This window comes from Ctenopharyngodon idella, chromosome 17, assembly GCF_019924925.1.
Source record: "Ctenopharyngodon idella isolate HZGC_01 chromosome 17, HZGC01, whole genome shotgun sequence".
Classification (NCBI taxonomy): domain Eukaryota; kingdom Metazoa; phylum Chordata; class Actinopteri; order Cypriniformes; family Xenocyprididae; genus Ctenopharyngodon; species Ctenopharyngodon idella.
In genome coordinates, this window is record NC_067236.1 from 1,866,034 (window position 1) to 1,884,027 (window position 17,994).

The window sequence follows — 17,994 nt, forward strand, 5'->3', positions numbered from 1 at the left end:
AACATGCACATTCCTCCACCGCGAGAGGCACAGGGGTCTCGTGGTCGCGCTCTCTGTGACTAGCTCGACTGTCCTCGAAGAGAGAACCATTCATTTGTTAAGTGACATGCCCTCCAGTCAAAGCTGCGCGAAATCTGGCCACTTTTCATCAGTTAAGAAAGGCAACGACGCTGAAGAGAAAAGCTCTGTGACGGCCGATCTGAGCTGCCCAACACAGCCAGCCTGTGATAAACACTTTATTATGGTCCAATCATATGATCTGCCCGCTGTCTCCTATGTGCAGCCTTTTCATTGCATGCAAACAGAAATTTTCACGCTATAAAAAAAAAGAGTTATGTTATATTCATACACTGATGCCACATGTAAATGTGCATGAATGTGATAAATTGATCATAACAGCATATGAATTATGCACAGAAATCAATTATAAACTGTTAAAGAGAGAACTCGCATAAACTTTACGAACATACCCAGGTCATATTTCACCCCAAAATTAAAAACAAATAAAAAGAAATCATAATATTATACATATTATTTTTTTATATATATTTTATTTATTCACTCATTATTTTCAACTGTAAATTCTCATTAGATTCTAATATTTATTTTATTGAATATTTTATGGTAATTAAAAATTTGGGGAGGGAAAAAAAAAATTATACACATATATATATATATATATATATATATATATATATATACATATACATATACATACATATATATATATATATATATATATATATATATATATAAATAAAATTACATTTCTTTCGATTTTGGTGTAAAATGTGACCTGGACACGTTTTGTGAGATTTACATTTATATAATCCACTATTAAGGATTATGTTAATCACCTTGAAGAAATGTTAAGTATTACCTTTGACATAATATAAATGCAAATCTGAACATAAACGCACCAGCCAGTGCAAATAATGAATTCAAACATTACATCAAACATCTCAAGCCACCACCGGGACATGAGCACGACATTCTACTGTAGTTAAAAGGGTTTTAAATGAGGTGCAATGTCACATCACCCAGGACAAAATGAGAGCATATCAGCGGCTCGAGGGTCTCAGCATGTGTCGGGATGAGCAGCAGCTCATTTATCTTCTCCTCTCTGTGGACGGGCCGCTCTGTCCCCCTCCCCTCCAGCTGAGGAGTCGACTGCACCTCCTCATTAACCAGGGAACCCTGGGCATGATGAATGAGATGACGGGGGTAGAGGGGGGGATTACAACAGCTATAATGGCTCTAATTCCCCGTGTTATCTGACTGGAGGACTGTACGGGTAGCCGAGGGTCACGCCACATTCACCTCAATTAGTTTTCAACAGCTCCTGGGAGACGATATCTCTGAGCTGTTGAAATAATATCTCATCCAATCAATTTCTCATTGACAAATTCAAGTCCCGCCCTACATTTTTTCTTGATCGAAAAGCTGTCTGACTCAGATACACGTCACAATAGGGAAGTAAATACTATCGCAACTTCATGCCAACTTTAAATACTCTCCAATTTGCATACATTTCCAAAGTCTGAACTTTGGATAAAGCCAAGTTCCAAATTCTTGTTACTTACACACTGTATGATTTGGGCCACAATTTGGCCATCTAAGACAAATTTTGCAAATCCTAAAAGATTCCTCTGATCCTATAGGCTAAAATCTTCAGTCTTTGATGGCTAGTTTGACATGTTCAGCAAAATGTTCAAACGTATGTTGAATAGCGATCAAATTGGACCTCAGATGAAATTCTGGCAGTGTCAAAAGTTGAGCCACAATCTGGCAGACGATGCTTCTCTTACGACAAATCAAAATCAAATAGAAGCACAGAACCTGATGATGCGCATTGATTGACTTGTTTTTTTTCTTCTTCCTATTTTTCTTTTCAAGACAAGCCATGATCAAAATTAACACTAGAGATCAATTTTGTTTGCTAGCAGGGCTCCAGACTAACATTTAAGAGCAGTGGCACCAGTGCCACTAAGATCTACAGAAGGTGGCGCCAGCACCTGATTTTGTGGCACTGGGCAGGGGGTGGGGGTTTAATCATAAAGTTAATTTAATCATATTACTATTGTTTTGCATTAATAAGTGCAGTTACTAATAATATTACATGTTTATTTATCGGAAATGTGACAGTAAAGCACTGGGCTTGAATTGAGATGTAGATAAAATTAACTTTTATTGATAATAGTAACATGCAAAAACCTAATTTTTATAGGGAAAAATGTAAATATTCTACTCTTATTAAATGCACCATACTGAACTGACCGACAGATTCAGTGATTATAAAATGAGTGCTCTTTACTTGCTTTCTATGTAATTCAGTCACTATTTAAGAAAAGTTTTTGTTTTTCATGAGACTTCGTGACTTTTCCAACTTTGCAGCATATATTAGGGAGTGGAAATGGCTAACAAGCCAATAAGTGCTTCTCTGCCGCCATCTACTGTTTATACTGATTTCATGTTTAAAAAAAATAAAATAATAAAAATTTGCAACTCAGTGTTCATCATCTTTACACATTTAGTTTTACAAATCATCACACTGAAAATAACATTAAAATTGGATCATATTTAGAGATTTGAAGTGCTGGAAAAAGTGTGAAGCACTTTAAAAAGTCATTGAAAAGTGCTTGAATTTCACTCCCAAATGTTTGCATGAACCCTGAAATGAATAATGCAAAACATTTGACTATTTCTGCGATCATGGTTACAGTTAGCGTTACTCACTGGAGAGCCTTATATAACTTGTTCATTCATGGCACAACATTTCTCCTGGTTTCCACGTCAGCGCTGTTTGATCTGATACCTGTAGTTTATAACAGAGAATTCTGTGCCAAATTTGAATGCTTCCCACTAGATCTCGCTGCAATGTTATTAATTCTGCGGCGAATTCAAGTACTGTAAATGCAGCTCATGTCACTGAACATGTCACGGATTGATGATGTAAAACTCCGGACGATTCTTCTTGCGTTCGTCCGTTTTTAACATGTCTTGACTGCCGTACAGTCTGACATTAATGACAACTGAGATCCCACAGTGTGACATGGCTTACAGCGGGGATCATGTTCATACAGTCTGACAAGCAACAAACGTAAAGGACTAGTATAAATCGTACAGTGTACAGGCTGTGCGCCCTACTTAGTCAAAGAAGGGTGCATACAGAGTGGGTATTGGATATCTCTTTATATCACTCGATAAATCAGCCAAATAGCCAGTAGTCAAAACTGACCAGTGCATGAAGAAAACAGTGTTTTTGCCTGTAGTGTCATGCCTTAAGGTTTTAATATTAGAGATTCAAGTTTTCTAAACTAGATTGTTACTCTAAACTGGACTAAACTTACATATAAATACTTATTAGGGGTGGGACGGTTCGCTGTAAAAAATCGAAACGTTCGGTTCTCCACCCACGGTTCGGAACGCGCTTGCACCGCGGTTCATCCCAAATCTGACGACGCAACTATAATATGGTTTGTTGAAAACAACGTGCAAAACAGACAGACGGATTCGGCTAATGTATGTTTCAGTCGATGGATGTGCATTCTAGTTTCTCAATATGTTACAACAGCGATGATCAAAAGAACATGGACAAAACAGTCACTCGTTGTAAACAAATGTTCTATGACGTGCCGAAAGCTCTATGACCAGTCATTTACGTCGTCATCACCCAAGTGTTGATAGCGCGCGAGCGCAGGTGAGACCTGAACATCTCACGTTGCTATCTGTGTTTAAACTAAACTCATTTAAACCTTGCCAATTTAAATATTTATCCATAAGACGCGAAAGAGAACTCGCGCGCTGTGAGGAGATTTGTGTTTGTGTGTGTGTGTGTGCATTCATCCGAAGCGCGTACATGGAGAGCCGCGTCACAGCGCGCAAATTCTCTTTCAATCTTGCACCTAAACGGACAAATCTACACAAAAATTATGTCAAGATGCCCATCTTAGCGAGTATCCTAACAAACATAGTAGGTTATGTCTTAGGAGAAAAACAAGACAGACAACGCATGTGTACCAGTATCAGTGTACTGGATCTTTGAATTATGTCTTAAAGGGACAGCAGTCTATTCTTGCTCTCTGTGTTTTAATGTTAATCAAACGACAAAGCACGAAGAAATCACTCTTGACTGAATAACTTTTGTAACTTCAATAATGTTTCATCTTTATTTAACTATTCAAAAAAGTTTATATGCAGTGTTATTTTATATTTGATTACTTTATTCAATTTCTGTACCTGAAAGCTGTTAGATTATTATTATTTTTTTAAAATATTTATTTGACAATTGTCCTATTTTTTACTGAACATAGCACATACCGAACTGTACCAAAACCGTGACCCTAAAACCGTGATACAAACTGAACCGTGAGAAATCTGAACCGTCCCACCCCTAATACTTATACTTAAGTGCTTCAAATGCACATCAATACACACACGCTCCATGAAGCAACCGGGACACGTTCTGGCACTGGGAAACAGGAAATGACACAACCAGGAATTCTCAAGGATACATTTCAGCTGTATCACTGTCATTGATTAGCCCACACAAAAATATGGAGGGAAAAAGTCTTAAAAGTTTATAAATGATGACTATGTTCTGCAGTTGGAAAGCTTTCCCAGAGTGTGAGGAATTTCTCTCGCCCTGCCTGTGGGCTCCATGAACGTGCTGAAACGTTTACACCAAAGAGGTTCTTTAATCAAGTACATATGCTCTGATCTGATCTGATCCCTGTCTGTTTCTCAGCCACTTCCTGCATTTAGTTCATCCTTCATCATTTCATCATGTTCAAGCATATATTATCCACTCACTCATTATTCTCAACAGTGATTCTCATTGCATAACATTCAATTTATTGAAATGGGCATGTATTAAAGCAGTTCAACAAATACTACTATGAAATATAAATTCTTTACAATTTAAATATCTCGATCTGTCTACACACACACACACACACCACACACACCCACACACAGCGTTGGTTGTAATGCATTGCTAAGTAATTAAATCACTGTAATTTAAAGTAAAGTAAGGTATTATTGTTGGTTGAACTATTAATATTTTCAAACAGGCATCTCAAAGTTTGTCTATTCATGAGAAAAGGGCCAAACATCTTATGTACAATACAAGATACAAACTCATTTTGTGACACATCTTGCCTTACAAGATGGATGTTCACACAGTTTGTGGTGCTTAGGATCTGAGCAACAACCATCGAATGAACGACAACATCTGCACCATAATCAAAGCTCGAACTTTCTGATTAAACAGAGCAGACTGGGGCTAGTTGTCACATGGGAAGTACTCAGAAGGCCTATATTTATACTTTTGTTTTTTCATACGCTAAATGCCAGGATAGAGCAAGTTTTCACATCTTTTAAACATTATAAATCTGCAGTGCTAAGATGATAAGTAGATGCAAGAAGGTAAAGTTCATTCACAATTCAGTATGCAAATACATGTAAGAAAGAAGACCAATTGGAATTCAGTATGCAAATACTGAACATTTTAAGTCCACAGGTTTTCATACATTATTCTTACATTTCTTAAAACAAATAACCATCAAAACTTGATAACATAATCTAAAGCTGAAATGATGATATAAAAATAAAATGATCTATAAAATTAAAAAGTTTAGGCTGAGTTAATTGCAGAAGATTAACGGTGTTAAAAACTTAAAACAAACTAACCAGAAAGTTTGAGAAATATCAACAGAGAGCATCTGATGATCTTCAAAAGCATTGACATCACATTCATGTTCACACAAGTCTATTAATTCATTTAAAGCATCATGACAGTTAGAATGTGTCCATTTACAAGTTCCCTCGGAGAACAAAGTAAAACACCCTTTGAAAAGTCACACTCACCACTGCTCTACAATCTAACATGCGGCTCCTCTGTGTTCAACAAGCTCAGTCTGACTGCGGAAACTTTCCTGGACGCTCAGAGAACAATACACACGCTGCTCTGAACGGAGGACTGACCCCCACACATCCATCACGCATGCGGCCAGGCCAGCGGAGGAAGCAAATGACATGAAATACACTGCAGGGTGGAGCTGCGAACCTCCCTCCCTCCCTCTCTCTCTCTCTCTCCAGCTGTGGGACAGTCAGCTGCGCTCAAAGCAAACACTACCACCACAGTTTAATAATCTCCCTCCTATGTGCTTTAAAAAAGTGCATCTGTGAGGCTGATGGGGCAGAAGCAGATAAGATTACTCTGACAAAAGCTGAACAGACCTCTCTTATTATTAGCATGGGTAAAAAGATACGGGCCATATGCTGCTGACGGGACGAAATCTGATTCAGAAGGGTACAAAAAAACAATATGTTTGATATAAAGGACTTGTGTGCACTTAAACAGATAAATGACAGATAATAGGTTGAATCTCACAAATAAATGTCAAGTTTATACATCAATTAAAAAAAAAAAAAAAAAAGGAAAAAAAGAGGGGAAAAAAGCAATTTTATTTTAAATAAATAAACTGAAGACTAACATAACCATTAAGATCAACTTTCTATAATTACTGTAAAGGATTGTACAGCATATATAAAAAGACACAATATATGCGTAATATAATATAAAATACTGATATAATACTGATACACACACACACACACACATATATATACATACATTATATATATATATATATATATATATATAAAAAACACTAATATAATATAACATAATATACTATAATGAGATAATAAAAATATATAGAGTATGACTTGTCAAAAACAGGCTTTATTTTCTTAATGCAAAATATTATTTTCAGTTTTTTTTTTTCTTTTTGATTTGAGAGTAAAATGACCTGTATAATATAATATAATATAATATAATGAGTATGACTTGTTAAAAACAGGCTTTATCTTCTCAATGCAAAATATAATTTCCAGATTTTTTTCTTTTTGATTTGATAGTAAAATATGACCTGTATAATATAATTTAATATAATATAATATTGTGTGACTTGTCAAAAAAGGCTTTATCTTATTTATGTAAAATGTAATTGTTTTTTTCTTTCATTTGAGAGTAAAATATGACCTGTATAATATAATATAATATAATATAATATAATATAATATAATATATTGTATATGACTTGTCAAAAACAGGCTTTATCTTCTTAATGCAAAATATAATTTCCAGATTTTTTTCTTTTTGAGAGTAAAATATGACCTGTATAATAATATAATATAATATAATATAATATAATATAATATTTTTTTTTTACCCATTAGGGAACCAAATATACTACTACTACTGATTGTTTGGTGAACAAGCTCAAAGTCTCATCAACAAAACTCATTTGAAGATGCAGTAAACGCCAGTAGATGGCAGCAGACGGCAAGAGTTTGAAGTCACTGTGAAGGTTTGTCTGGACAGCAGTATTATCTCACACTACATGAATCTCAGGCATAACTGATGAAAACTCTTACAAAAACCATAAGTATAAGAATACAGTAACTAATCAGTATCATGGTATATATTTAAAGTGTCAAATCATGTGCCTCATTAATTAAACGTGCTGTTACTTTATACATGATTTTTCACCTGTCTGTGTACTTCCCTGATTATAATGAGAGCGATCTAGTTGTTGTGTCACGTTGTTCTCTTTCCAATAGCATTCCAATAGCAAACTCACAGGGCTCTTTGCAGCACTATTGATCTGTGAGACTGTACAAGGAAGTGACTGTGAGCGAGTCTGTTGTTTGTGGGTTCTGACATCATTAGATCAGTGGCAGTGCATATTACAGTCTGCAGCAGATGGCCGGTCGGGGGTCTGCATCATGTCTGTGTATATTTGTGGACGGCGGGCACATGCCCGAGGACGCAGCGTTAGGCGTGCAAGTGCCAGAAAGAGCATTTTTGCGCACCAGTGCACCGGCAGAGAAACTGAGCCTGTCTGTCCGTGTTCACATTTCACTGGCTGTCTGAACTCACTTACAGTACTGCATCGGTTCAGAAAACTGCACTCTGGACCACGGATTATCCATTTTCTGTAGGGCTGCTACTAACGATTATTTCTTTGATTAATTGATTAATCGGATAAAAAGCCCAGTTCTTTTTTTAAATTATACAGCCTGCCCAATGTCCTTCAAATAAACGTGCCAAATGAATGCCATTGAACAGTTTAAATCCCTACATTAAAATGAAGATTATAATAAATATAATAAAGAAAAACACAAACTCAGTGTTAACAGATAAGAGGAATGTTCTGCAGAAACACACACATTAACCTGTTACTGTCATTTCTTTGTCCTGTAAATGTAAGAAACGTCTTACATTTATATTCATTTACATGCTGTAATGCCTTTACAGTTACCACTCTCACAAAATACTTGAATTACATGTTGACTTTCAAACCTAAATTTAATGTCCAACAATAGATAATGCAGCAAAATGAATATTTTTGCGCGCAATATTATTTGTTTGACGCGCATGCGCGCACCGGCGCTCATTCAGTAAAGTCTGAAGTTTAACGCAGACTGTCAGGACAAGCCTTAATGCAAAATGAAAATAATCTTGTGACTCTGTAACACTTACAGATAAGGATTTGAAAGTGAAGTGATAAAATGTAAGTTTTGCGCTGAGGAAACATATCACACATTAAACAGCATGCACGCATCTGTCAAAGCGCCTGATAGGCCAAGCCATGTTAAACATTACGCTAACGCACTAGCTTGAAGCTTAAAATAAAGAATTCTCATGTTTTGGGCAGCTTGGATCACGTACCTTTCCTGCAGCAGCTCACTCTTGATTCCTACATTATTTTTAGATGCATGTTTTCCATAGAAATGCGTTATTCAGTGGTGTAATTTGACGCGACTGGCGGAAGAGAGCTCACAGAGACTGTTACATCATATATCAGTTTCTGTGAGAATTTGTGCATTCCTACAAAGACTCATTTAACTTACAACAATGACAAACCGTGGTTCACTGCAAAACTCAGCCAGCTCCGTCCCTTCCAAAGATGATGCTCGCAGAAATGGGGACAGAGTCTTGTACAAACAGGCCAAATACACACTGGAAAAGGAGATCAGAGTGGCAAAGAGGAATTATTCCGATAAGCTTCGGAATCAGTTCTCTTCTAATGACACGGCTTCAGTGTGGAAAGGTCTGAAAGTCATCACCAATTACAAGACACCATCCCCCAGCTCTGTGGAGAATCAACAACTGGCAGACGATCTGAACGAGTTTTACTGCAGGTTTGAAAAAACACCATTCACACCTTCTGTAACCCCCGTCTCCCCCACACCTGCAATTCAGTTCAGTGAAGATGACGTGTGCCAGGTCTTCAGAAAGAACAAGAGAAGAAAAGCACCAGGCCCAGACAGCGTTTCACCAGCCTGTCTGAAAACCTGCGCTGACCAGCTGGCCCCCATCTTCACACAGATCTTCAACAGATCACTGGAGCTGTATGAAGTCCCCTCATGCTTCAAACGCTCCACCATCATCCCCGCCCCAAAGAAACCCAAAATTACTGGACTTAATGACTACAGACCTGTGGCTCTAACATCTGTGGCCATGAAATCATTTGAAAGACTGGTTCTGGCTTATCTGAAGGACATCACTGGACCCTTACTGGACCCCCTGCAGTTTGCTTACCGAGCAAACAGGTCTGTGAATGATGCAGTCAATATGGGACTGCATTATGTTCTGCAGCATCTGGACAGACCAGGGACTTATGTGAGGATCCTGTTTGTGGACTTCAGCCCAAATTAACTGAGCTTTCCGTTCCCACCTCTGTCTGTCAGTGGATCACCAGCTTCCTGACAGACAGGCAGCAGCTAGTGAGGCTGGGAAAATTCTCATCCAGCACCTGCACCATCAGCACCGGCGCCCCTCAGGGCTGTGTTCTCTCCCCACTGCCCTTCTCCCTGTACACCAATGACTGCACCTCTAAAGACCCCTCTGTCAAGCTCTTGAAGTTTGCAGATGACACCACACTGATCGGCCTCATCCAGGACGGTGACGAGTCTGCTTACAGACTGGAGGTTGAACAGCTGGCTGTCTGGTGCAGTCTTAACAACCTGGAGCTCAACACGCTCAAGACTGTGGAGATGATCGTGGACTTCAGGAGAAACCCCCCTGCTCTCCCCCCACTCATCATTATGAACAGCACTGTGACTGCAGTGGAGTCATTCAGGTTCCTGGGCACCACAATCTCCCAGGACCTGAAGTGGGACAACCACATTGAGTCCATTGTAAAAAAGGCCCAGCAGAGGTTGTACTTCCTTCCCCAGCTGAGGAAGTTCAACCTACCACAGGAGCTGCTGAAACAGTTTTACTCTGCCATCATTGAATCCATCCTCTGCACTTCTATATCTGTCTGGTTCAGCTCAGCTACCAAATCTGACCTCAGAAGACTACAGAGGGTAGTCTGGTCTGCTGAGTGAATCATTGGTACAACCCTCCCCACTCTCCAAGAACTGTACTTATCCAGAGTGAGAAAAAGGGCAAAGAAAATCACTCTGGACCCCTCACATCCAGCACACTCCCTCTTTGAACTGTTGCCATCTGGACGCTACAGAGCTCTAAGCACCAGAACGACCAGACACAGGAACAGTTTCTTCCCTCAGGCAATCCATCTCATGAACACTTGACAAACACGGAACACACAACAATATTATACATTATTTACTTAAAACACATACTTATTTATATTTCAAATTTGCACACATCATAACTGTACATACAAATTGTCTATATTATATAGTTTTTTGCTTTTTTTTTGCACTTTGTCTATCTTGTATATTTGTATATTATTCTTTTATTCTTTTTATTATCTGTGTCTTGTCTTGTCACTGTCACTCTGTTGCACTGTGGAGCTTCTGTCACTAAAACAAATTCCTAGTATGTGTAAACATACCTGGCAATAAAGCTCATTCTGATTCTGATTCAGATTCTGGAAGTTCTTTGTGCAGTGCACGGTGGGCAGACGCGACTAATCGATATCGCATTCGTTGTCGATGACAAAAGAGGTTGCAAAAATGATTAAGTACTTTGATACTTTGAAACTTGCTAAACAACTGATAAAAATCTACATTCTATGAATGTGTGTAGTATGAATATAATCCAGACATATAGAGTACCTCAGGGATGACGTGTTTTTGTAGTCCAACCCGGAAGTTAGCGGCGCAAGGGTTCCCTCGATCGAAAGCCTATGCATTTTTCCCATTGACTTTTGGAAAATCGCAAAAAATAAGCTCTGTGTTTAACAAAGGGTTATGACACTTACACGTTTTGTCTATCAAGATAATCTTTACAAGTTAACACAACATTTATACATTTTGAAGCCTAAATAAAGTCGTCAGATATAAAAAGCTAACAGTAGGCTATAAACGGACTACAGCACACCATGGTCGCGGATCAACGTCACCACCAACAAGCTTCCTCAAACTTTATTTAGAAAACAACTTTATTTAAAAACATGCTCGCTGATTATGATCTGCGCTGTGTATGAATACTTATCCACTTTTTCATGAGAAATGCTGTCCAAATGTCCTGTTTGTCATGATGACGTCTAAAGTCCCCGCCAAAAGAAGTAGTCCCTTTTAGCAATTTGTTAGCAACCGCCGTTTTTAAGACACAATAAAGGTTTAAAAAAAAAAAAAAAAAAAAATCACAAGCGGGTTATAACTGATGTGTTTTATGTCATAGATCAAAACGTGAAAAAATTTAGAGGCTTTGTTAACCACAGACCTTATTTCAGGCAATTTAGCAAAAACCCATTCAAAAAACCCATAGACTTAAGGGCGATGGAACCGGAAGTCCTAAAATGCTAACTCACTTCCGGGTTTTGCCTACAAAAACACGTCATCCCTGAGGTACTCTATTACACCCGGCATGTTGTCATTATCATGTGATCTACATCGTCAGTTGCGTCGCTTCCATTCACAAATACTCTTCCGTGGCCAAATGGGATAATAGAGTTCATCTTCGGAACACAAATGAAGATCTTTTTGATGAAATCTGAGAGATGTCTGTCCCTCCATTGCAACTTGATTTTGACGCTTCAAAAAGTTCATAAAGAGATCGTACACTTAAGACCCACGCTGGAAGTAGTAGTTCATCTAGGTACTTTTCGCCTGCTGTTTTACAAATTGGCTCACATAGTGTTATATAGTATGGAAGTAGGCGTATTCGCAGTAATAGTCTTTGTCTTTATGAGTCAAAACAGCCTGTTTAATTTTCCAAGTTTCAGACAGCGATTATGACTTTATTGGCTCAAGAAACCTTGTCTAACATTATACGTGGACTTCAGGGAGAGAGAATACAGCCTCTTTAGTGAGAGTCACAGAATCCCACAGCTCTGGCATGGTGTATACAGAGTGATTCACAAAAGGCCTTGACTTTCTGTTTGTTCCATCCAGTCAAGCGAGAACACACATGTGACTCATGCCCATAACAGCTATCACTCAAAATCTATGCTTCCGGATATCTGGTTCTCTTGGGGTCGTAAGCTCCATGTTGGTCATGTTGTGTGATTGTGAACTCAGCATGACCTTCTGTGTCTAAATAGCTGAAAGCACAGCCGCAGCTGTGCAAAGTAAATTCATTCAGCATTTTTATTTAGTCTTTGCATTATGTAGCTTTAATTTTGCCCTCTCGAAAAATCATGGCTGATTCAGAGGTGTGCCAGATGTTTTGAGGTTCCAGAATCTCACACAATTACACCAATCAACATTTCTGTGCCAATTACATCTACTAATTACAATTTACGAATGCAATTTGTGAACACATTGCATTTTATGAATGCAATCTCTCATCTGCAAGTAATTTTGTCACTGGTCATGGTTTAAAACAAATCACACATCATATACATATCAGCAATACAAGTGATACAGCATTTGCACCCCATTTTACTTCCGTAATGTCATATTTAAAACAGGATATTCCACAGAGAAAAATATAAAGTCAGGACTTGATTTTTAAAATGGACCTATTATGCCCTTTTATAAAGTCTTGATTTTGTTTTTGGTGTCTACTAGAATAGGTTTTCAAGCTTGAAAACCCTTATTTTTCACATATTTTACATTGTTGCAGCACCTCTCTTCTCAGTCTGTCAGAAAAGCTGTTTAGTTCCGGTCTCTATAAAGCCTCTCCTTCTGAAAAGCACAATTTGCTCTGATTGGTCAGTTGGACCAGTGTGTTGTGATTGGTCAACCACTTTGAGGCCTTGCCTCTTTATTCTGCGTATGCCTTGGGCGGGAATTATTTAAATGATTAATATTGTGACGTGTTCGTTCCTGGAAGAAATCTTAAGACTACAATGGAGGCGTTCTACAAAGGCACGTGCACTGCGGAAACACTGGATCAGTATCTGTCTTGTATGTACGTCTTTTTTTGTTTTGTTTTGTTTTTTAGAAAATGACCGATCATTTGGCTAGACAAGACACTTATTCCTCTGCTGGGATCATGTAGAGCCCTTTGAGGCTGCACTGAAACTGCAATTTGGACCTTCAACCTGTTGTGCCCCAGTGAAGTCCACTATATGGAGAAAAGTCCTGGAATGTTTTCCTCAAAAACCTTAATTTTTTTTCGACTGAAGAACATCCAAGATGTTCAAGAAGACATGAGAAAATTATCAGGAAATTTGAATTCTTAAGTGAACCAGTTCTTTAATGTGCTGACTATTGGCAATATTTCAGAAAGCATTACCTAAAACTATGACTATAACCATAGCCATATTTGGCTATACGGCCTTGGTGACATCAGCTAAACAGGAAATTCAATTCAGAGGTGGAGCATTTTTGCCAAAAGATCATGAAGACAAACCTTTTTTCCCTTTAAATAACATGCATAGAGTAATTGTGCACAATAGCATCAGGAACCTGTATTTAGAAAGTAAATAACAGTTAATTTCACGTTGACATTAATAGTGACAAATGAAAGGTGCATGACACTCCTAGCGGACACATCGTCTGTGGGATATAAAGTGAACAGACTGTAAATAAGATGAGTGATGTGTTTAAGACACTGCATCTGCTTGAACCGTGACGACCTCCCGGGCAGCAGGCCGGCGTCTGCGTGGCCCGTCTAACGAGGACAGACAGCTAAGTGAATTTTGACAGGTCTCTAGAGGCACATGGAGTTAAACAGACGCGTCTCTTTGTAGCCAGCTGTCACTCACCAATGTGCTCTTGTCACATGATAAACCAACACGCTGACACACGCTGCCAGCTCCAGAACACCAAAGCCAAAACACTTAAATCGTCTCCTATAAATTGAGAACTATGCCTGATTATATACAGAAATAAAAACATTATAATAATGCAAATTTGGGTCTTCAAAGCTGAAAACTGCAGACTTCCATGTACTGTAGATAAACAACAAGAAACTAGTCTTGAAATTATACTAGATGTTGCTGGGCTATCACCATGCATTTGCAAAGGTGTTCAAAGTGCTTTTACCCCTGTGGCTATGTGCTTGCTATGTATATTTTTAGCATGTTTACATAATTTATGTCAAGGTATTGTCTATTGCACAGTTGTGCATGATGCGCTTTCTTTATTACTTACACATAGAAGTATGTTCAAATCATTAACCCTACAAATGATAAGGTAAATTTTCCTATAATCTATCTAATGGTCACATGATTCTGCTCTGCCAAAGACTAAATGGAATATAAGCTCAGTAAACCACTGAAGAACAGCCCATAGCATCATGGTCATAAATGCATAATGGCTCATAATTTCTTTAAGAAACACACATCTCAAAGACTCAACCTTGTGACTAGCATTTTTCCACATCATTGCCCGGCTCACTGGATTCAGTTACTATGACGTTGCAATGTCAATCCAACGAATCCTTCAACAGGCAGACAGAACCAGAATATCACATTTCATCCCTCTCCTCATGCAAAAAGGACTTTTTTTCCTAAAAAACAAACAATTTTTCTAACCTCTAGAGCATGTTTAATTCAGAGGAGCGCCGTTGTGCTTTTTAATTACCCACGGATGAGTGATCTAAAATTCCTATGGACAAGATCCGCCACTCGTCGGTCTCTAGGGTTTTAAGCATGTTATCGTCTCAAAGAAACCATCTCAGAGCTCTCACCTGCTGATAAAGTCAATAAAGTCACCCAGTGAAAACACTGACCTCGTGTCTTGGTGACTGACCCACATATAGCTGGCCCACCTCAGAGTAACAAGTGCATCTATTGTGAAAGTCCTAATTAAGATTTAATCAGTTCCTTCAAACTGCCTGCAGACATTACCTCAGAGACCTGGAGCTACACCATCGAAGCATGACCTGAAGTCATCTATATGATAACAAATCCTGCAGGTGACCTTATCTTGACCCAAAGCAGCTGTCATGAAAGAGTCAGTATAATCCATTAAATCTAGTATTAATCTCATCTAACAAACCTCAGCAGATCAAAGTGGATTTTAAAAAAGGTATTTGCTTTAGAATATCATGAACAGGAGTCTGTTTTGATTTGCGAATCATATATTACACAATGGCAAAGGAAGGAATTGTAATACTTGAAATAATAAAGAACATAAAAGGGCACCTATTATGCCCCTTTTCACAAGATGTAAAATAAGTCTCTGATGTCCCCAGTGTGTATTTGTGAAGTTTTAGCTTAAAATACCCCACAGATCATTTTTTATAGCATGTTAAAATTGCCACTTTTTGGGGGTGAGCAAAAGCATGCCGTTTTTGTTTCCCTTTAAATGCAAATGAGCTGCTGCTCCTGGTCCCCTTTGAAGAAAAGGGCGGAGCTTCAAGAGCTCATGCAACAACAAAACAGGACTATCTCACAAACTGAAAATGTCAGAAACTGTCAGTAGCAGTGTTCAGCCTTGTATGTTCAAACTGGATTTGTATACTGATGCCTACAGAGCCAGAGAATATATGCTGCATGGAGAGGGAACAGGTATAGTTTAGTTTAATTACGGTTATAACTCACGTTGTCATCTTGCTTTTCTTCACTATTAGTACAAGCCTGTTGTAGCGGACCCCGTCCAAATGATTCACACAAAAGATGAAGCGTCCGTTTTTACTTCAGAAATCACCATAAGAGCTGAATAAAACACAGTACAAGAAGTGCGCATTAAAGTCTTATCCATAAACTCTCTCTCTCCCTTGCATTATCATCAACGTACACAGCGAATTACACAAAAACACTTGTTACAACTAACAGTAAACAAATCTATACAGACCTTATGCATTTTCAGGGTGTGCTTAATAAAATGGTAAACTTTATATCTGTAAAACAACTCCAATGAACTATATGAAAGTGTGTGCTCTCCCTTTCATTACTGCTGTATCCAGTATCATTCCGGAGACTATAAGCTGGATCACGAACAGTTGGTACTGATCCACCTTTAGCAAAACCTTTAGCAAAACCTGTTTTGTATTGTCCCTTTGTATTGACCCTTGTTCACAAAGCAGTCTGGTGTAAAATGATTTGCGCAGACAAACTAATTCAGGTATATGGGGGCACATTCCCTTCAAAAATAAAACTAATCCACTGCGTCTTCAGCGGCTCTGATGTCGGGAGTACATAAAGACTGTTATGTTCACTCTTACATCCAACAACAAAACATCTCATTCGCTTATGAGACTTTCTTGTCGCTACAGCTGCTCCGGCCTGGAGAAAATGGTGGGCAGTGTACAACTCGCTCAGGGTGAGGTTTATGCTAATACGGTAGAGTCAGTCAGCAGTCGTGGGCGGGTCCTGAGCAGTGAAAATGGCTTTTTCTGATATACTGCTTATGATTTATGGGGGATTAAAAAAGGAGTGGGTGGATTTTTATCATTATAGGGTGGTTGTGTACACACACTGCCAACACATTTATGTTCAAACACCACGTAAAAGTGAATTTTGCGTAATGGGTCCCCTTTACGAATAGAAGGAAAAACACGGATCATCATGAACATTTCAGTTTCACATAGCTGCAATCCCATTTCAGCTTCACCTCCAACTACAACTGCAAAACATCAATCTATTTCTTCCTAACAAAAAAGAACCCTTGTCTTTTTCATCTAGTACTGAACGAAGGACTATTGTTTGCCACAGCAGGCGCTATGAAGTCTGAATGAGGCCGTTTGTCTTTCTGGTTGCACGTTCTCTTGGGTTCAGCTCTGAGTCCATTGCTTCCAGTGCTGACTTCTCTTTGCCATTTCACCGTTAACGCTCCTGATGGTTTGACTTCACTCCTCTGGGCTCGTCTTTTCCAGCACACTGCCTCTGACACCTTCATGTTTCAGTTCTGTTCTAGGGACCGTCTTTACTGGTTACACAACATCTTTTTGGCAGCACATCACCAACTATACGCATCCCAGCAGATTCATCACCAGCACCTGAATTCCTGACAACCTGTAGATTTTTCCATAACCGTCATATACTGCCTACACTCTCAAAATAAATGTGAAAAATTGTACAGTAGGGGTACAAGAGCTTGTCACTGGGACAATACCCTCGGAACTAAACATAAAACACTAAATATATCTCTAAATTATTTACTGTATATATATATATATATATATATACTTGGTAAATCACTTGTATGTTGTTCTGAGTACAACAAAATATTCTTCAAGAAAATAATGACTAGACTCAATTCATAGACATAATTATGGAGTCTCACACATGATTTGAGGGAAAAATATGTACATCGTGGACATGAATTAACGAATAATTCCCTCGACTTACTAATATGTCCGCTTGTTTTACTAATTTGTTCCCTCATTTTAAGTAAATCATGCACACAATATATTCATTCGTTCCTGTTTTACTAAATTGTGCACACTATATAATCATTTGTTCCCTCATTTTACTGAATCGTGCGCACAGTATAATAATTCGTTCCCTCGTTTCATTAAATTGTGTGCACAATACAATAATTTCTTCCCTTGTTTTAGTTAAATCAAAACAAGGAAATGAATTAGTACAAAGTGGCCATGATTTACTAAATTAACGGAACAAATTATTATATCATGCGCATGATTTAGTAAAACGAGGGAACAAATTATTA

At 38.3% G+C, this 17,994-nt stretch overlaps 1 protein-coding gene across 2 annotated transcripts in view; it reads right to left on the bottom strand.

The window, feature by feature from the left end:
- sash1b (SAM and SH3 domain containing 1b) overlaps positions 1-17,994 on the bottom strand; it is a 126,333-nt gene that overhangs the window by 32,978 nt on the left and 75,361 nt on the right. The window contains exon 1 of one of the 2 annotated variants that reach the window (XM_051869388.1): positions 5,869-6,030. The exons of the other annotated variant lie outside the window; for it this stretch is intronic. Coding sequence (XP_051725348.1) covers positions 5,869-5,889 — 21 coding nt within the window. The 5' untranslated portion in view covers positions 5,890-6,030. Of the gene's footprint in view, positions 1-5,868; positions 6,031-17,994 lie in introns of those variants that run through there. 2 annotated transcript variants of the gene reach the window in all.